Source organism: Mauremys mutica, chromosome 9 (assembly GCF_020497125.1).
Source record: "Mauremys mutica isolate MM-2020 ecotype Southern chromosome 9, ASM2049712v1, whole genome shotgun sequence".
Classification (NCBI taxonomy): domain Eukaryota; kingdom Metazoa; phylum Chordata; order Testudines; family Geoemydidae; genus Mauremys; species Mauremys mutica.
This window is the reverse complement of record NC_059080.1, coordinates 12861283-12882175: the sequence shown is the minus strand read 5'-3', so window position 1 is coordinate 12882175 and position 20893 is coordinate 12861283. Positions and strand designations below refer to the sequence as shown.

The following is a 20893-nucleotide window of genomic DNA, read 5'->3' as shown; positions in this document are numbered from 1 at the left end:
ATACAGAACAAAAAGATGGTCCCTGTCCCCAAAGAGCTAACAATCTCAGTAAGATACTTGCATGAAATGGTTAGAATACTTCTACTCCTGTTATAAAATGGGCATTAAGGACCAGATGCTGAGGGTTGCCACTCGCCGTTGGAGTCAGGTGGCGTTTCCACTATTCAGCACTTCCCTAAGCTGCCTAAAATGTGTTTGCTAGGTCATAACCCAGTTTAAGGCTAATACACCATGTTACACAGTAACTGGCTCGTGCATTGTGCCTCAGGTGTGCTTAAGGTCAAATCCTGAAAGGGTAAAGTTAGGAGAGATTGTCGATGATCAGGCCCTTTTCAGAAGTGGAAATGAACCAAGCCCATTACACACTTGCCCAGCTTGCTTTGAAATAAAGCTAGTGAGGTACCAAAACAACCACGTGTTTGGTACGTAAATAATGTGATTTGGGAGTTCAATAAACCTGAAGGACAAAAATGCTTAGTGAGATTCTGCCAAACACCTGCAAAGCTGTGACTGGAGCACTCAGGGACCAAGCAGACAGCTGCTCTTCACCTGTACTGTAACCTCTGTGTGGCACTCAGCTCTGCAGCTGGAGAGCTGCTGTTCAGCTACACAGTAAGTGAGGAGAAGTGAGAGAACCTGTCTTCTGCAACCCCCACTTACCACTCTTGGACAGCTCTACTTGAATTATCAGTTTACATTTCCAGCAGTTGCTGAATATTATGGTACAGCAAGGCAGCAGGTGAAATAAATGAGACAATTAAAATTGGTTTTTAAAATGCATTTGGGTGGGTGAGGTAATATGTTTTATTGGACCAACTTTTGTTGGAGAGAGAGAGAGATGCTTTTGAGCTTACATGGAACTTGTCTTCATGTCTGGGAACCTAGTTCAAAGTGTCTCTGCTAAATCTGCTCCACCTTGTATTTACCTGAGACACTCAGTTAGGCCTGGTCTACACTAGGGAGCAGGGGCAATGTAAGATATGCAACTTCAGCTACGGCAGGCCTGCACAACATGCGGCCCGCGGGGGCTCACTGTGTGGCCCACAGGGGTTGAGTAGGCAAGTGGGGCTGAAGAGGTGGGCGGGCAGTGGCAGGGAGTGAGGAGGCGAGCCGGTGGGGTGAGGGGCTGAGGAGGTGAGTGGGCGGGCGGGTAATGGGGGCTGAGGCAGCGACTGAACGGGCAAGGGGTGAGTAGGCGAGCCGGGGGGGGGGGATAGGGGGCTGAGGAGGCGAGCGAGGAGTCAGCGGCTGACCTGTTCTCCTGATCTGGTCTGGCTCCCATCCCCTCGCCAAGGGTTGCAGCTGTCTGGACATGCTGCCTTCCACGCCTTCCCCAGTCACTACTCATTCATTCAACAGGGCAATTGATTACAAAGTTGGGGGAAGATCTTATTCTACTTCTAGCAAAAAGACATTTTTCTTTTACCTTAATTATACTACCTTAGGGGCCCGCTATAACATATTACCAAGGTTCAATACCGCTGTTTTGGTGGGGCAGTGCTGGAGAAGGAGGGTTTGTTTCCGCAGGGCAGGGAGTGCTGGCGAGGGGGAGAATATTTCGAGGGGGGCTGGGTGGTTCTGGGGGGTGTTGTGTTTCAGGGGACTGGGTGGTGCTGGGGGGAGTTGGTGAGGCGCGGGGGGGGGGTCGGCCTTCAGCTGTTTTCCTTGGAGTAATATGGCCCTCGCCATTTTATGAGTTGTGCAGGCCTGAGCTACGGGAATAGCATAGCTGAAGTCAAAGTATCTTATTTCGACTTACCTCACAGCACAGGATCGACGGCCGCGACTCCACTACTGCCACTCGCCCTGGTGGAGTTCCGGAGTCGACAGGAGTGCATTCGGGGATTGATATATCGCGTCTAGATGAAACGCGATATATCGATACCCAATAAACCGATCACTACCTGCCGATCCGGCGAGTAGTGTAAACATACCCTTAGTTTCCTAGCCCTGAAGAACAGCTCTGTGGAAACTCAACAGCTTGTCACCCTCACCAACAGACGTTGATCCAGCAGAAGATGTTGCCTCACCTAGCTTGTCTGTCTACTGCCCTAGGACTGACAAAGCTACAAGACACCACTGTCTATTTTAAAACCAAGAAATATGATCTAAGAATAGTGTTATTTTTACTGCATTTCTGCTCTGCTTGAGGAGACATTTCCCTTTAACTTTTGTACTAGCTCTGATAGGATATAACATGGCTCAAAGATAGGTGAATCCATAGAGAGAATTTAACTTTTACCTTCATTTTTCCCGGTAAAGTGATCACGTTCCCCCTTGTGGGGAGTAGCCTGGGTATTGAACAAAAATGCGAATGAAAGGAGGCCTAGAGGTGTGAAAAAGCACCAAGGCGCCACTTGTTTGAAAAGGGGAAAACTTAGTCATATCTAGGAAGTGAGGTTAACAATGGCTGTGGCATTTGTTCTCATTTAGCACCCATTTACAAGCCAAAACTTTACACAAATTTCCCCACTTGTCTCTAAATGACTAATGTAAGAATGACTGGCAAGATTTCTTTATCAATGATTTAACCACCACTCTCTGGGTTGGCTTAGGCAGTAGAAAAGAGGGAAGAAATAATCCAGGTCCTTTCCACATGACTGAGTACCATTTGACAAACATTTGCTTTGCATTCAGACTCTGCCACTTTCTGTTGATTTAACAAACAAACTGGTATCAAATTGTGCGTACAGAGTACAAGAGCATGTGGGGCAAAATGCTGAAGGGTAGCAGGTTACAAACTGAATTCATAGCACACAATGTACTGGAAGATCTAGTAAATATAAAGATTCAGATGTAAATCCCCTTTATTGTATAGATTTAAAAAAAAAAATCCAAACAATGCATAAACATGGAGCCTTTCAGCCCCGCCTCAGTCTTGTGTGACTGCTTACATAAGGTTTGCTGTGACCGTTCATTACTGAAGCATACTTTCTTACATAATTAGAGAACCTAAAGTAATGCCTACTTACAGCTAATTAGTTAAGGGGTAGATGCAAAGCCTTTGGAGTTTTATGGCCCTTACAGAGCAGCTGCTAGTGAACCAAGGCTACTTGGAGATGAAAGTAGGTAGGTTTTTCTTTTTCCAGAATTCTACAGCTCTCTGTATATTATACATGCCCACAGCAATTCTGTCCCCATTCCCCGACAGTTCAGACTAGGGTGACTATGGGCAAGTCTCAACTGCTAATCTGCACATGATGCTCTGTTAATCTGAAATCTGTTCAATTACCTGGTGTGCTGCTTAGTCACAGTAGCTGGTGATACTTGGAAAAGGGGATTAAGCCACAGCAAATGCAAATATAGTTTGTCCATTTCCCCTAGCCCTGTGTTTATCAAGAGAAAACATCAGCCATTTTATGAAGCAATTCTCCCGTCCCTCCTTTCCCTTCCCCCGCCAAAAATTTAGAACATCCCTTTATTTCTTGCAACAGGCATTGGCTTTACTAGAAGTGGTACCTGACCCCTACCACATTGTAAACTTTTTTCCTTCTGTTGAATTGCCTTCATTTTGCATTAGACGGATCAGTTCTTACTTAAATAAGTGCATATGCCCTCAAAGCACTTTACAGAGTGAGGGTAAGTATCAGCTCCATTTTATAGACATGACAACTGAAGCACAAGTGTTACATGACTTGTATAAGGCTCTAAAGAGTCAGTAAGTCAGGTCTCTGCATCCTGTCCTAGACCAAACTGCTACAGTATATTACACTCCTAGGATGCTAGTCACAAAGCTTGTTCTAATGTACATCACCATTCAGAAGGTTTTATAATTTTGTTACAGATACTCCCATGCTGGAATTGTGTCCTCAATTCACATGTGCCAAATGTAGAATGTTTTTCTATATAACGTACACAATTTAGGAATATTACTCAAAAGCGTCTTACATGCAGCCATGGGTTGAACTCAAAGGTTCTCCCACCCAAGAAATAATGGAGAGTTAACTTTGGAGGCAAAACATATTAAAGCCAAAATAATGGTTTTTGCATTTGAACTCTAAAAAGGGTGAAGTTAAAATCGAGGAAATTAATAGGCCCAGTACAGCTTCTGAGTTGGGCAAGCCAGAGCAGGGAGTTGCACACATTAATCCTGTCAGCTCTGCCTAAAGTTTATATTAACCAGACAGACTACAACTGGAAACTCATCTTTACAGATGAGCCAGCCTGAGATGTTGGCACAGCTGTGAAGAGGTTTGTTAACAGCTGCTGAAAGACCAGGTCAGGGGAAGATCAGTGGTTTTGGGGTGAGGGGTGTACATGTACATTGTGCTTGCAATGTTCATTCTGATTTTTGGTGGTTTAGTTAAATTATTGCTATTTTCCTTGAGTTTCATATAAAACCTGCCCACCCCTCACTTCTGTGGAAAAGCCCCAGTGACCATGAAAGGTTTTTTAGGGGCTGTCAAGCAATTTTTAACATTCTAAAACCCACTTTGGGCAGTGGCCACTGCCCAGTGTTTGAAAATAGGGTTTTATTTTTGCTTTAACCAATACACAAGTCAAGTGTAAAACCTGGTCTACACTACAGTTAGGTCAACATAAGGCAGCTTCTGTAGACCTAAGTCAGCGTACACACCTACAGCCTTGCTTCCACCCCTGTAAGTGCCTACACCAGGGGTAGGCAACCTATGGCACGCGTGCCGAAGGCAGCACGCGAGCTGATTTTCAGTGGCACTCACACTGCCTGGGTCCTGGCCACCAGTCCAGGGGGCTCTGCATTTTAATTTAATTTTAAATGAAGCTTCTTAAACATTTTAAAACCCTTATTTTCTTTACATACAGCCATAGCTTAGTTATATATTATAGCAAGAGACCGTCTAAAAACATTAAAATGTATGACTGGCACGCAAAACCTTAAATTAGAGTGAATAAATGAAGACTCGGCACATCACTTCTGAATGGTTGCCGACCCCTGGCCTACACCGATGTAACTCTATGAGAGGCATAAGTGGAGCCGTGAAATTGACAAGAAAGCCTGGCTCCCCAGCTGGGCTGACCCCCCAGACTCCCTGCTGGGAGCTCTGCTCCCCCCTGGAGTCCCAGCTCCCCCCTCCTAGCAGGGAGGGAGGCTGCCCGGGGCTCCTAGCTTGGAGCCTGGCTCCCCCTGAAGCCTCTCAATTCCCTACTGGAAGCATGGCAGCCAACTGGACTCCAGGCATGGATTTCCCCCCATGGAAGTGACAAACCCCAGCTGGGAGCAGGAAGGCGAGAAGCCCAGGGAGCAGCTGGGCTCCCGGCAGGGATTTGCACGAGCTGAGAGTACTGGCTCTCAGCCCCCCACACTGCCCCTCTTCCATTGATGAAAGTGCTCCTGATGAGTGCATGTACCACCGACTGAAGGAGGGTAGGGTGGACATCAGCCACTACTGTTATTGTTAACTTAAGATTGTAGTGTGGACGTGCCCTTGGTTTATTAAAAACTTAGCAATGGCATAAGAAGCACATTCGGTCACTTGGAACCATAGATTGTTGATCTCATTAAGCTCACTTGAAGGCATCCAAACCTTCAACTTCTATGTTTTTCTTGCTATACACCGTTTAAGCTTACTTGAGCTTTTTTGTTGCACAGCTGTAGATCTGCAACAGCAAAGCAGGTTTTATAGCGGTGCTGGAGTACAATCTTGTCAACTGCACATTCATTAATCAAATGTTCAGTTAAAATTAGTATGTTTCAAACCCCATCCAGAGGCATTCAGCTCAGACTGGCTAAGGTTGAATATGAAGTGTCCAAAGTGGAGACTGTATATTAAGCATTGTCCCTGGTCACCTGACAGACTGGAAATAATATATAAATAAATACCTGAAATTCAGAATGCTAGGGACTAGAAAGTTGTATTTGGTCCCTTTAGATAAAATAAAGAAATACCACCACTCTGTAAGAATTTTATTGTCTGCCTGTAACAAGTAAAAGCACTTTTCTGATTTGAGGTAAAACCATTAGAAGTAGTCTACAAGGGGTATAAATGGCTTAAAAAAGCAACACAAGCCCATAACTAGTTTTACATTAGCCTAGCCTCTCCCTACATGGTTCAGATAATATTTTAGCAAGCTACCTGTGCAAACAACTGCACCCTTTGTTTTAAGGCCTACTGTTACAAAAAGACAAATGCAATCAAAGTGGTTCCCAGAGTATGGATTGAGAACAGTCATTCTGAACACACACGGTCTCAGGTATTTTTACACAGTGCACTAGGTGGTGTTTACAAAAGCTGCTGCACCTCATGGAACACTTTCTATTTAAGAACAATTTTGCCTAGTTTAGGGAGTTTCCCTTTTTGTTCGGTGTAAGCAGCTATGCTCTGTCTGCTCCTCTGCCTAAAGTTTCCTCTCTAAGTTTTATAGAACATTGGGCTGCTCTGGCAAATAGGATCATCAGCAACAAGGGATTTTGCAAGAGGCTTGAGCTCCCATGGAGCTGGTTTTCATTCAAAAGTACACAGTAGCAGCATCACACAGGCTGCTCATGATAAACAAAAAAAAAACAAAAAAACAAAACAAAACATGGGCACCATGAAAAAACAAAACAAAAAAAAGCTAAAAAAACCTATGTAATACTTTGCCTTTCTATAGCACTTTCCACCAGAGGATCTCTAAGCACTTTACATGAAAGAACCAAGGCTCAATCCCCTGTGAAGTAGGTATCGGCCTCCTTTACCAATGGAGACACTGGAGCACATAGAGTTAAAGTGATTTGGCTAAGCTTACAGAGCAAGTCTAACTCTAGACCTGTGCTTAAGCTACCAGACCACTATTAACCTTTCAGTGCAGGAACGTGCCTATGGTAGATTTGCAATGTTGTCTTGAAAGTTTACTGGCCCAGGTATAAAACCCACTTAACCACCTTTTACTATGGTACTAACGAAGAGTTAAAACATTACTTTTGCTTAAAATATATATATTACATACATACTGCAGGCAAGTGGGCAAGAGCTCTGCAAGGTCGGCCTATTGCAAACTCACATTCAATCTGATTTAAAACCAACCAAGGTTTAAAAAACATTTAACAAAAGTCACCTTAAAAAAAATGCCTCTCTTGTAGCAAAGGCTTAAGTGAATAGGTAACTTGAAACATGTCCTGAAGGCCAATGAACTCAGGGTCTGTTGGACTCAGAAGGGAAACAAGCTAAAAATCAAGGACCTATGCTGACTTGCTTAACTGAATCCAACAACAGGGTCTGACAGAGGGGGAATGATGGAGAACTACAGAGCACACACAACATTCAAGCAAGTGTTTCGACAAGGAATGCGTTCCATGAGGGATCAGTGGGTCATTAATTTCTTGACATTTCCACTAACAATCTGAAATATTTCTTCAGTGTCCTAACAGTATGCTGACCCTCCTCACTGGGCAAAGACATTCTCAATTCCCCTTTTTGGTATGCGACTTGGTTACTCAGTAAGGAAGAACCTGCTAAAAGACGAGCCTGGACATGAGTTATGAGACAAAGTAACACGCTAAAACACAATTCTAGAGCCAGCTCTACCCTAGAAACTTGCTGGTATAGTAACGTCAGTTAGGGGTGCTGTATAGAATGACACTTCTATACCAGCAAAAGCATCAGTGTAGATGCAGTTGTACTGGCAATAAAGTGCTTTTGCTGGTATAACTGATTTTGTTCTGGGAACTGGGATGAACTGTACCAGCTTTAGCACTCTTTTGCTGGCATAAACTGTCTACATTAGGAGGTTTGCCAATAAAAAAAAGTAATCTAGATTAAATTTTGGGATCAGTCCCTAGAATAGTTTTGTTAAGAGGAAGAGTGAATGAACAGTAGTCATAGCTGAGTCATGCCCCTCTCTAGGTGGGAGGTCTAACTTATAATCAATACCAAAAAACTTTTGTAACATTTCAGATATGCTTTAGAGGTAAACACAACAAAAACCATTAATTCAGTTACATGGCTGTCAGTAAACATGGGGTGTGTCTTCGCTGCCATTGGGTGTATTTCTGTGCCAGGTAGAGACATACATGGTAGCTCTGATCAAGCTAGCATGCTAAAATAACGTGGCTGCCATGGCACGGACAGCGACTGAGGCTAGCTATTCAAATACATACCTAGGATCTTGGATGGGGTTGTACTCGGATGGCTAGCCTGAGCCACTGTGGCCACACTGCTATATTGTGCTACTCGAGTAGACACTCGGCCACGTGTCTACCCGAGTTGGGAATTAGCTTAGCCATTCATCAATCCTTGAAGAATGATATGAGTACCTAAAAAAATTATATAGCCTCTCTGAGCAAGAGAGGATTTTTTAAAAAAGCATTCATGTTCAGTGATTCCCCTATAGGCTTGTGGTAAATCTTTTTAAAATGTCAGTTTTATCTGCCATTAAAATTATTATTTATATAGCACCATAGATAGGTATGATGCTTTATGGACATGGTCCCTGCCCCATAGAAATTATAATCTAAAGCCCAGATCCTGCAAGTTCTTCCATCGAGTTCAGTGTAGAATAACTACTCATATGTGTAAAGTTACTCTTATGCTTAAGTGTTTGCAGGATTGGGGCCTTAGCCATTAAATAATTTTTTATTTTTTTTTATTTCAACCTACTTTGATGAAAGAAAAACAGAAATAACTTCTTAGTACAAAGTTGCAGTTCACCTTTGCACTGTCCTGGTGCTTTTTGTCCTACAGAAATTTAGGTCATGCAGTTTTTATGGAAGAAATTTAATCTTGTTTATGTTACCGGTAAATTTAGATTAAGAATGGTTTTAAAAGCAATCCAATTCACAGTAAGTCTGTACTTTTTCTAACTACTGTTGATGTTACAACTTGTAAAACAGAACTGGAATGTTACAAATGGTCCTTTAAGATACAAAAATATTGTTCCTCACTGCATTCTCTAGTCTCTCTTTTGATCTTTAGCATCTTCTTTTTCTTCATCTGAGTATACGGTGGGTTCCTCTCCTTCCTTCAGCAGTTTGCCAACGTAGTGATACTTAACTGTAAATTGAGAAAAAGCACAGAATACAGATCATTCTTTTACCTCATGCAACCTAATGTTTTCACTAAAGTAGAGACAGTGGTTAACATAGCATTAACATTAAAATCAAGAACCACCAATTCTACATTTGTTTTGCACACTGACAAAAGTGACTGACTTGTCAAACTATTACTACTGTCATAACAGGTGGTATTTATGGGAGAAATGGGCAAAATAAATGCAAACCATACAATTCTCCTTTTGCCAAAACCAGGAGTGACATTCACGGATACTTTTGTTACCCATGACGTCCTCAGTTTCGAGGTCTCATGTTCAAAGGGAGCCAACTATAACAGTGAAGAAATGAAATCACCACTTTGGGGGGGGTGAGTGGGAAAGAACAGCCCCCCTTCCCCGCAATTACACTTGCATATGCCAGTTCTGAAGTTCTGGAAGCTAGCATCCTGAGAATGTTCTTAGAGAATGTCAAGAAAACCTTGAAGGGTTTATATTTTCAGAGATTCATGGTGTGAGCAGGCACTGGGAAACAGGAAAAACGTTCTTCCCGCCTGCATTAGAGATGGCACTATAGGAATTCTCCTACTGTGCACCCAGACAAGCCTTATTCCTGTTAGATATTTCCTTGTGAAGCATTTAAAGTAGTAAGACATATGCATAAGGAGGAAGGTTATGAAGCACAGCTCTCCAGATCAGCAAAGCCTTCCAGCAAGTGAAGGGAAATATCTTACTATACTCCCTGCTATATTATAGTTTTAAACTATATGAATTTAAAGGCAAATATTTGCATAATCTGCTAGAAATTTGGGAACTACATTGCAGTTGTTAAAGTACTAACACTTCACTCCTGGAAAGACTGATTTAAATGCTGGTTTTTGGTCACACGTATGGTAGTGTAATTCTGGTGTCTAGGACACACATCATAAAACCACCATTCAATGTGGCATGATTAACAGCTTTGTTCAAGACAGGATGAGAGTCAAAATAGCAGCTGTGTTTACATGAGGAGGTTTTCCAAAATAGCAAATTAGGAGCATAAAACAATAGCATTATTTGGGGAAAACTTGGCTCTCCATGTTGGGCACCAAATTAAAGACCACCCCATCCCACTTTTAATTCCCATTGCACAAAAAATACATTTCTGTAACTGTTCCTAAAGTATTAATTATTTGTGACTAGGGGAAGCGATACTGTGGAAAAAGATCCGTGTCTACATTTGCTCCTACATTTTTTTTTTATTCCAATTAAAGGTTTTTACCCTAAGAGGATTATTTCCTTTTCAACCATTTCTTTTAAAAAGGACTTTATTACATGTGGGCACACTGAATAGATTATTTTCACACATACTCTTTAGAAAGCCCCTTGACAGAAACACGATATACGCAACATACAACAGGAACATATGAAAGTTATTGACTTCACAAGTTGATCATGATGAAAATGACTTGTCTACGTCTGACCCCCAACTGACTGCTTAATGTAAAGCTTGAATAGTTTTCTGGTGTGAAGACCATGCTATCAATGAGCATGTCAGAAACCACAGCTATGAAAGGAAAGCCAAGTCGCACTTCAAGTTGTCTGAATGTAGGTATCTTAAGACTTAAGGGTTATATGCCACATTCATTTGTAAGTACCGTATGTTATACCAGTATAATAGGAGGAACACAATCAGTTGAAGTTCTAGACTTCATGCAGCCAGACTTCTGGTAAACTTTAATGGTCATATTATCTAGACCAAATGTATATGGGATTTCCACTACATGTTTCTTACTGAAGTGCTTGTTATTTATATAACATTTACAGTCTGTTTTATGTAAGTGAAAAACAAACAAACAAACCTACCTTAGTACTTTCCTGGTCTAGAAACCCAGGTTAAGTGTGCAGTTAATATTCTTCACCAGGAAGATATTATTGTAGAGAATCATTATACAATATCAAACTCCTGGGTATAAGAAGCTAGCTGAGCAGTTTTTAGCCTACAAAGTTTCAATTTTTTTTGTTTAAACAGTAAACAAAAACCTGGACCACAGAGCAGCTATAGCTGCTATATTTACACTGGAAGCCTTTAAAACAAAGAGCTGCAAAACAAAACATAAGAATGGCCATACTGGATCAGACCAAAGGTCCATCTCCCCCAGTGTCCTGTCTTCTGATAGTGGCCAATGCCAGGTGCCCCAGAGGGAATGAACAGAACAGGTAATAATTAAGTGACCCATTCTCTGTCACACATTCCCAGCTGCTGGCAAACAGAGACTAGGGACACCATCCCTATCCAGCCTGGCTAATAGCCATTGATGGACCTATCCTCCATGAACTTATCTAGTTCTTTTTTGAACCCTGTTATAGTCTTGACCTTCACAACACCCTCTGGCAAAGGTGGACTGTGCATTGTATGTAGAAATACTTCCTTTTGTTTTAAACCTGCTGCCAATTAATTTCATTTGGTGACTCCTAGTTCAAAACAGAAGAGAGAGTATTGCCCAGATTTTTTAGATCATTGTATGTTTATATCCAAGCCTGAATAGACAGGAAAAGCGATTGCCCACAAAATAAGTTTAAAGCAGCTGAGTCTCCAGATGTGAGCATAGGGCAGTCCATCTCCCCTAATTCTGGGGCTGCCATTCCTGAATAATGCTGCATAGTTAATTTGACATATACAGAATTTACTAATTTCACTCAGTATTCAAAGGTGCTTAAATTATTTTCAAAAATAAAACATAGGCTTCTGCACGTCACTTAGAAGCTTCTGAAAATTTTACTTCTCCGAACCTTGTTTTCTAAATGCTCAAATAAGAATAGGAGAAGCAAGGAGTACCAAGGGGAAAAACATCCCGTTTTCCAGAAGCTTCCTTAATTCTTCAGGATGTTAGAAAAACAGAATGCGCCATACAATGCCAACTAAATTTAACTGCCTTACAGGAACACTCTATGTGCAACCAGGTTAATTAAGAAGTTTAAAACTACCAAAACAAAAAATTGGCAGGGAATGAAACTGCTTTTTAGTCACATTTTACTATTTGAAAAAGTGGTTTAATCTCTTCTCTTTCTCTGTAAGAAACCAAACCAAACAAAAAGCTACCACTCAAAAGAGGAAAAACTGACTTTTCTCTCTCTAATCTTTCAGTATTAGAAAACTTAAGTGTTACAACAAAGTACAATATTTTCAAATAGAAGTTTATCTGCAGCCTTGGTTCCAGGATACTAGAGAGACAAGATGGATGAGGTAGTATCTTCTATTGGATCAACTTCTGTTAGTGAGAGACCTTTTGAGCTTACACAACTCTTCTTCAGGTGTGAGCCAGACCTTAAGAAGAAGGCCTCTTTATAAGTTTATGAGTAACAAAAGAGTCCTGTGGCACCTGAAACACTAACAGATGTATTGAGCATAAGCTTTCGTGGGTGAATGCCCACTTCATGAGACGCATGGGCATTCACCCATGAAAGCTTATGCCCCAATACATCTGTTAGTCTTTAAGGTGCCACAGGACTCTGTTGCTTTTTACAGATCCAGACTAACACGGCTACTCCTCTGATACTTTGTAAGTTTATGTCTTTCCCCATCAGAAGTTGGTGTAATAAACAATATTAACCTCACCCACTTTGTCTCTGACATTTGATATAGCCTATTGAATGTCTTCCACCATTATACACAGAAGCTAGCTACTTCACTGAGAGCGTATTTGAAATTGCTTACAAGTGAACTGCGATTCCCAGTCTCTCAGGGTCTCTTGCTGCGTAGCGTTGAGATCAGACAGGTCATCATATTCATCCTTCAGAGCCTCCTTATCCAGACAGAATGTGGCAAGACCTCTGGATGCATCCCTTCCAGCAAAAATTCCATATGGGCCCTCTTTAAAATAAAAAAATGTTGGGGTAATTATTACGCTGCTGTTTCTTTGAGGACCACGTACCAAGAACCAAATAACATGCTGATCCCCTGACTTGAACCTTATGTAGAAATCCCCAAATAAGATTTGTATTGTAAAATTTGTCCTATTTTGTAATACTGAGCCAGATATTTTCCAGTACATACACACCCAAAAATCCGAAACAATAAACACTACAAGAAAACGAAATCACTAAAGAAGATGCTGAGCGTGCTGGGACATCAGGAAGAGGAGGCAAGAGGAGCTGGTGTGCGGAGGGCATGGCAAAAGGGAGCTATCCACAAGGAGATGACAAGAAGCAAATGGCTTTCCTGGAGCAAGCCTGAGGCATATGGGTGGCACCTGTAAAGACAGCTAACAGGAGTCAGTTATGTGGAAGGAGGAAGGATTCAGAAGTCTGAGGAGATGGAGTGCCAGGCAAGGGTATGGATTTCTGACAAATCCTTCTGGCTTAGGGAGTTGGCCCATGAAAGAAGAAGGACCTGAAAGATGATTAGTTGGCTTGAGATATGAAGGAGAATCTTGACTGACACTACTCCAAGGATAGCGATCAGGCTGGACTCAGGTGCCTAGTAAAGATAAAAAAATTATGTAATGCACATTTCATAATAATCTCAAGAGATCGATGTCACAGTGGGTCAGAAGTATCTTATCAAGAGGGAGTGCTGGTAAGCTTCATCAATCATTAACTTATTTGCAATAGTAAGCAGAATGTTTTATCTGTACAGAAGTAACAGAAAATTTGGGATAGCACATGTTCCAATGATACATTAATGCCTCTTCAGAGAGCTGAAACACCAAAATCTGGTTACTTTAGAGGCTCTGCCCACCTGCACTGGGGATAAGAAGCCTTTACAGAGTTTCAATACATGGAATCCCTTTCCTTTTCATACAGAGACCCAATTTCATGACTACATTAATAAATTAGACATGGTATACAGCCTCTCATGTTCTGAGATGTAACTCATGAGTAGGTTTTTTAAAGCTCTATGCTGATAGAGAACCACACATCCAAATCAATCATGTATCTTACCTGACTGTTAGGTAATAAAGTTAATAATTGGAGATATACCAATCTCCTAGAACTGGAAGGGACCTTGAAAGGTCATTGAGTCCAGCCCCACCTTCACTAGCAGGACCAATTTTTTTTTTGCCCCAGATCCCTAAGTGGCCTCCTCAAGGATTGAACTCACAACCCTGGGTTTAGCAGGCCAATGCTCAAACCACTGAGCTATCCTTCCCTCCTTAGAACTTACACTCACTCTCACACACTCACACGCTCTATCTCTCTCTTATCATCTTTGCATGTGTCTGAATAGCGCAAGTGGGGCTGTCATTGTGATTGGGAACAACTATCATAAAAATAACTCTGTGTTACTATATTATAAATATCAAATAATAGAACTGTTTCCACCAAAAAGGGAATGTAATGATGAAATCAACAAAAGATTTCATGGGCTGCCATCTACAGCTTTACAAAGGAAATCTTGTGCCAGGTGAACAAAACTGCCTGCCCCATCAGTATCATCATTTAAAGATTACTGTAAACGTGCATGGAGCTTGACAAAAAAAGATCAAAATAAAGTGAAAGAGGCAGATATAGTCTGAGTGTACATAGCTAAAAGGCTTGGTTCTGTACCCTGATGACACAAGTAAACCTTTACTCATAGGAGGAGTCCTGAGTATGCCAATTAGTTTAGGTGAGTAGGAGTTGCAGGACTGGCTCCCAACTTTATGATCTTATTATTATTATTACTTAGTTGTACTGGTATCACCTCCAATTAGGCAAAAGTTCACCAATTTTAAAGACAACCCAAACCCAGAGCCACTCTGGAGCAAAAGTGTTTTTCAAATAGGAAACTAGAGAGATTAAGCATTAATAAAGAGCATTTCCCCCCTCCCCCATGTGTTGTGCAGGGAATACAGTTCTAAATTGATAGCTGCCCAAATTCCAGCAGACAGCATATGTTGCAAAGCCCTGGGGTGGGGTACTTTCCCCCTTAGAGACCACCACTGCCTTTTATTTTGGCCCATGGGGGCCCCCATACCGGTAGTTTTGCCTTGTTATCAGTCTCCTGTGCTCTGGAAAGAGGCACTGAGTGTTGTGTAATTTACTACACCCACAGAGTCTGCACAAGAAAGCAGTGATTTGGGTTGTGTTCAGTCAGGTCCTGAGAGTTGGGTGAGGGGCTGGGCTTCTAAACTCCAGACAGAGCACAGATGGGCCTCCCACCCCCAGTATAATCCTCTCCACAGACCGGATCTGCCAGTTACACAGGGAAACAACAATCAAGCAGCAGACAGAGGGAGGAAGGGTTGGGGATCTCTGCTAGGGAGATGGGAACATACTGTGAGAGACAGAGCCCAACACCGCAACCACGTCCAAGGCCTCTCCCGCACACTGCTTCCCAGAGCCTCTCCTCACTCCCACTGCACCCCTCTCCCCCACACTACACACGAGCACCACTCCTGGTCCCCCCTGCACCCCAGCTCTCCTCCTGGTCCCCCCTGCACCCCAGCTCATCCCCCTGCACCCCAGCTCTCCCTCTGGTTCCCCCTGCACCCCAGCTCATCCCCCCTGCACCCCAGCTCTCCTCCTGGTCCCCCCTGCACCCCAGCTCTCCTCTGGTTCCCCCTGCACCCCAGCTCATCCCCCCTGCACCCCAGCTCATCCCCCCTGCACCCCAGCTCATCCCCCCTGCACCTTCCCCCTCACACTACACCCCAGCTCATCCCCTGGTCCCCACTGCACCCCAGCTTGTCCCCACAGCTCCCCACATCCTCTCCTCCTCCCCCACAGCTCCCGAGAGCCAGCCTCCCACAGCCAGCCTCCCCCCGCACTGCCCCCCACAACCAGCCGCCCCCCACAGCCAGCCTCCCCCCACAGCCAGCCTCCCCCCGCACCGCCCCCCACAGCCAGCCTCCCCCCAGGCGCCCCCCCCGCACCGCCCCCCACAGCCAGCCCCCCCCCGCACCGCCCCCCACAGCCAGCCTCCCCCCACAGCCAGGCGCCCCCCGCACCGCCCCCCACAGCCAGGCGCCCCCCGCACCCACCGGGCCCGTAGAACTTCCTGGCGCGGCTCACGTCGAAGACTTTGCCGTTGATGGCCATGAGGATGCGCGGGTCCTGCACCCCGTCGTAGGGCCGCAGCTGCGCCGGGGTGAAGTCGCGGCGCTTGAGCTTGGGCGGCGGCGGCGGCTCGGCGTCGTCGGGCTGGCGCGGGGGCCGCTCGCCCCGCAGGATCTGGTAGAGCAGGAAGAGGCAGAGGCCCAGCAGGCTCAGGTTGAGCGGCGAGCTCAGGATCTCCAGCAGGAGCCCGCCGCTCTCCGCCTCCGCCGCCGCCTCGTCCTCCTGGGCCATGGGCTCGGCTGGTTCCGCGGCTCGCCGGGCTGCCTCTGAGCGGCCAGCGGGGACGGAGCGGAGCGGGGCGGAGCAGCCAGCTGGGGCCGCCCCGCCGGGGGGGCGGGACCTGCGGCTTCACGCCCAGGCGGCCCCGAGCCCAGCCAGGCCCGCGGGAGCCCCTGCCCCGGGGGCGCGCAGAGCCTGGGCTGGAGACATGACAGCCGGGCCTCGGCGGGCGCCTCTCGGCCACTAGCCCGAGCGGCTGGGCTGGTGTTCGGGGCTTTGTCTTATAGGCGCCCCCTCCTCCTCCTCCCGCCCCGCTGTCTGCTCGCCCCATGGCCAAGCGGCGGCTGAGCAATGCTGGCTCCTTTGTGCCCCCCCGCAGTGGGCTGCTCTGTGGTAGGGTGACCAGATTTCCCGATTTTATAGGGACAGTCCTGCGATTTGGGGCTGTTACACACACATCCCTAGACACTGTGGTGCCCTACACAGCCCCAGGCCTCCTCGGGGCGGTGCCCAAGGTCTGTGGACGGAAGGAGCAGGCTTGGGGGGCGGGGAGAAAACCACTCCCCAGCACTCACCCGTGGAGCGGGCTGGGACCAGGTGGCTCCACTTCCCGCCGCCCGGTGAGGGCAGGGCACAGCCTACCCCTGCTGCGGTCCCCCAAGCTCAGGGGAAGGGGTGGAGTGGGGGCCGGTCTGGGGCAGAGCAGGGATGGGAATAGGTGGGGCAGAGCAGGGCCGGGGGTTATGGGGAAGGGGTGGAGTGGGCACCAGGCAGGAGCGGGGACAGTCAGGGGATCAGGCTGGCTGCTGGAGCACCACGCAGCTGTGCAGGGCACCAGGAAAGTTGGGCCAATTTGGTGCCCCAAATTTCCTGGTGCCCTACACAGCTGTGTAGTTTGTGTATGGGTAAGAGCGGCCCTGCACACACCCACCCTCTGTCCTGATTTTTCACACTTGCTATCTGGTCATCCTACTCTGTAGTCACCTGTTTTCTCTCATCTTGTTCTGGGTTTGTAAAGTTCTGGGACAGGGATTGTCCTTTTATATGGTGTACTGCACAATGGGGTCCTCCTCGGCCAGGACTGGGGCTCTAGGTGCTACTGCAGTGTAAGTAATTACACACAGGTTACAAAGCCAAGCACTCGGAGAATGCCAGACTTAAGGTTGTCATTGGGCTACTCAGTAGTAGTAAAGTTAAGCATACATGTGTTTGCAGGATCAGAATTTACAATCTTTACTACAAGATGATTTTTATTCATTTTATCTTTTTTCATTTTGAGGTTTATTTTGCTCTTAGCAATGATGGGAAAGAGAAGCAGGAAAAGGGCTGATATTGGGCCTAGACTAGAGGCATTTTTTAGCTACATTGCCAAAAATGAACACTAGATGGTGCTGTGAGCACACTAATGTTTTCTGCATAGCTCATGCTGTATTTTAGAACATCACCTTAGTCTCTAACTATAATGAATAAATTAGATTTCATAGATGCTCACAATTAGGGTTTCATCAGAGAGCCCTGTAATATGATTTAGCAGCCAGCAAATTGCAATTGCTTTACAAAACAATATAAAATATCTGCTCATTCTTTTCAAATTGATTTGGTGAAGTGGAAAGGCACTTTGTATGTCTGCTGTTGCGCGCACTGAAATACAGAAATGTGACCTTACATACAGAATAACCACAAGTGGAGCATGGATTGTTTTATTACAACCCATCATGAAGCTCCATAGCTAGTCTATTAGTAAGACTCAGACATTCTTTCTATACATTTCCTAGCATTTAATCTGATAGAAGAGCTTTTTTCCCACTGGCTTAAGCTTGGGCATGTGCATTTTTGATCATCTGCTTGAAAAATGAATGATCTGAATAGTATTTACTAAAGAGAATCCAAATACACCTGCATACCCGCTTCTATGTGGGGTTGGTCCCATGTGTTCACCCTTTTGTTATATGAAAGAACAATGCACAAGTGATAGTTCTGAGAGTGCATTTTACAAGATGTTCAGCAACAGAGAACTAGCCTCATACTAGGGGGTCTAATCTTGGAATTCATTATTCAGTTTTGATTGCAATAGGACTTTGGACTAAGTAAGGACTTCAAGACGGGGCCCAGTGAGGGTAACACAGAGAGGCTCCTGATGTTACCAGTTCTGATTCTTTAAAATTGTGTGCTCTTTCCTTCTGTGGTATTCCATTTATTTCTACTCATGACAGTGCTCTTAAGAAGGAAGTACTGGAGTCTAGACAGTGATTGTGCACTACTAACTGCCTATGTCACCAGAGAACTGAGGGATGGGGGGAAAAGTACCTACCAAGGGGCTTGAATTTTCATCTCCTAGCACCTGGTGGTGTATTTTAATACCTATGCTAAATGGGTGTAAAATGCTACCAAATCAGAGTGGTAACATTACATTCTGTCTTTGCACAGCTGAGTAGCACCACACAAGGTGCAAAGCAGCGAAAAATCAGGCTGAAGTATGAAACTTGGTCATATACTCTACAGAGGAACTTGGTTTGAGTTAATAGTGATCACACAGTTATATGCATCAAATCTTACCATACTTTCCAAAAGCCAATTACCATTGGTGACAATGTATTTACTTTTCCTTATGCTGATCGCTGCGGCATTTAGTTAAAAGTTGGGATGGGAAGTAGTTGGTTTGATTTTCTTTATAATTTTCAATGGTAGGAAAGAACAAGGGTGCCCCTAGAAATTTTTCACAGGGTATGCACAACTTAACTACAAAAGGATCTCTCAAAACTGGGTGACTGGGCAACAAAATGGCAGATGAAATTCAATGCTGATAAATGCAAAATAGTGCACAATGGAAAACATAATCCCAACTATACATATAAAATGATGGGGTCTAAATTGGCTGATACCACACAAGAAAGAGATCTTGGAGTCATTGTGGATAGTTCACTGAAAACATCAACTCAATGTGCAGCGGCATTCAAAAAAGCTAACAGAATGTTGGGAATTATTAAGATAGGGATAGATAATAAGACAGAACATATCATATTGCTGCTATATAAATCCATGGTACGCCCACATCTTGAATACTGCATGCAGATGTGGTCGCCCCATCTCAAAAAAAGATATATTGGAATTGGAAAAGGTTCCAAAAAGGACAACAAAAATTATTAGGGGTCTGGAATGGCTGCCATATGAGGAGCGATTAATAAGATGGGGACTTTTCAGCTTGGAAAAGAGACGACTAGGGGGATATGATAGAGGCCTATGAAATCATGAGTGGTGTGGAGAAAGTAAATAAGGAAGTGTTATTTACTCCTCATAACACAAGAACTAGGGGTCATCAAATGAAATGAATAGGCGGCAGGTTTAAAACAAACAAAATAAAGTAATTTTTCAGACAACGCACAGTCAACCTGTGGAACTCCTTGCCAGAAGATGTTGTGAAGAAGGTCAAGACTATAACAGGGTTAAAAAAAGAACTAGATAAGTTCATGGAGGATAGGTCCATCAATGGCTATTTGCCAGGATGGACAGGGATGGTGTCCCTAGCCTCTGTTTGCCAGAAGTTGGGAATGGGTGACGGGATGGATCACTTGATTACCTGTTCTGTTCATTCCCTCTGGGGCACCTGGCATTGGCCACTGTGGGAAGACAGGACACTGGGCTAGATGGATATTTGGCCTGACGCAGCATGGCCGTTCTTATGTTCTTATGATTGTTCTCCTTAGTGTGTAGATGATTGGAACCAAAGTTCTTTTCACAGTGGGCTCAGAATTTTTTTAGCTCCAGTTACATTTAAGCACAGTTGTTGCTAGCAGCATTCTAGAAGTTTCTCTTACTAATCTAGGGATGAGGGCCCAGATCCTCAAAGGTATTTAGGTGCCTAACTCCCATTGAATGAGGGAATTTGTGAGGTTGAGTTAGTAAAGTCTGGGCGGCAGGTGAACCGTGGGCTGGGGACACTAGCCCCAGCTTGGGCCGCCCCTCTTCCCCCGCTGGAGCCCAGAGGCCCCCTGCCGGTGGCCGCCAGCCCCACTCCACCCCACCCCCGGGCCGCCCAAATGCCTCCAGCCCCCAAGCGCCGGACGGATGGGTGGTGCACGGCCCCCAGCTCCAGAGTGCCAGGTGCCAAAGCCCCACTGCTGGGTGGCCCAAGCACTGGGCGGGCAGCCCCTAGCCTGCAGTGCTGTGACCCCAACCCCAGCCCCTTCCCCCCTCCCACTGAGCACAGGCTGGGTAACCCCAGTGCTGCCAGGCACTGTGGCCCCAGCGTCCCCAGCCCTGGAGCACCAGGCGCCACAGCCCCAGCCCTGGACATCCCCCAGCACTGGGCAGTCCCAGACACCCCAAGTCCTGGCTGCAGGGTGGCTGTGGCCACCCCAGCCCCAGCACACTCCCAGGAAGAGGAGCAGCCTGCCTGGGCTAGGGCCAAGGGGGAAGCGGCAAGCTGGAGGGGGCCTCGGGGCTGAGTGTGGGCAGGGCCATGTGGGGCTGTTTGTGGAGGCAAAGCCTCCTTCAGCCTACAATATGCATCGCCCATGCAGTAAAGTACCATATAAGCAGGTATCAGATGGGTAGCCGTGTTAGTCTGGATCTGTAACAAGTGACAAAGATCCTGTGGCACCTTATAGACTAACAGACATATTGGAGCATGAGCTTTCGTGGGTGAATACCCACTTCATCAGATGCATATAAGCAGGGGTGTTGGAACTGTGCAGCGAAGAGCCCAATCTCC

The 20893-nt window shown here is 45.2% G+C and overlaps 1 protein-coding gene across 1 annotated transcript; it reads right to left on the bottom strand.

The window, feature by feature from the left end:
• Positions 1–5869: 5869 nt before the first annotated feature.
• On the bottom strand, positions 5870–16253 carry PGRMC1 (progesterone receptor membrane component 1). The gene is made up of 3 exons (XM_045030110.1): positions 15888–16253; positions 12641–12796; positions 5870–8948 (listed from the first exon to the last, which is right to left on the bottom strand). The coding sequence occupies exons 1-3, from the start codon at positions 16192–16194 to the stop codon at positions 8848–8850; spliced, it is 564 nt and encodes a 187-aa protein (XP_044886045.1). The 5' UTR covers positions 16195–16253; the 3' UTR covers positions 5870–8847.
• Positions 16254–20893: the final 4640 nt, after the last annotated feature.

What these genes read in the sequence shown, in the direction of transcription:
- PGRMC1 (XM_045030110.1), bottom strand. Translation starts at nt 16,194, where the DNA reads ATGGCCCAGGAGGACGAGGCGGCGGCGGAGGCGGAGAGCGGCGGGCTC. An exon ending in CAGGAAGTTCTACGGGCCCG is followed by an intron (nt 12,797 to 15,887) that starts GTGGGTGCGGGG and finishes TTTATTTTAAAG; the next exon opens with AGGGCCCATATGGAATTTTT. An exon ending in CTGGGAATCGCAGTTCACTT is followed by an intron (nt 8,949 to 12,640) that starts GTAAGCAATTTC and finishes CTCAATTTACAG; the next exon opens with TTAAGTATCACTACGTTGGC.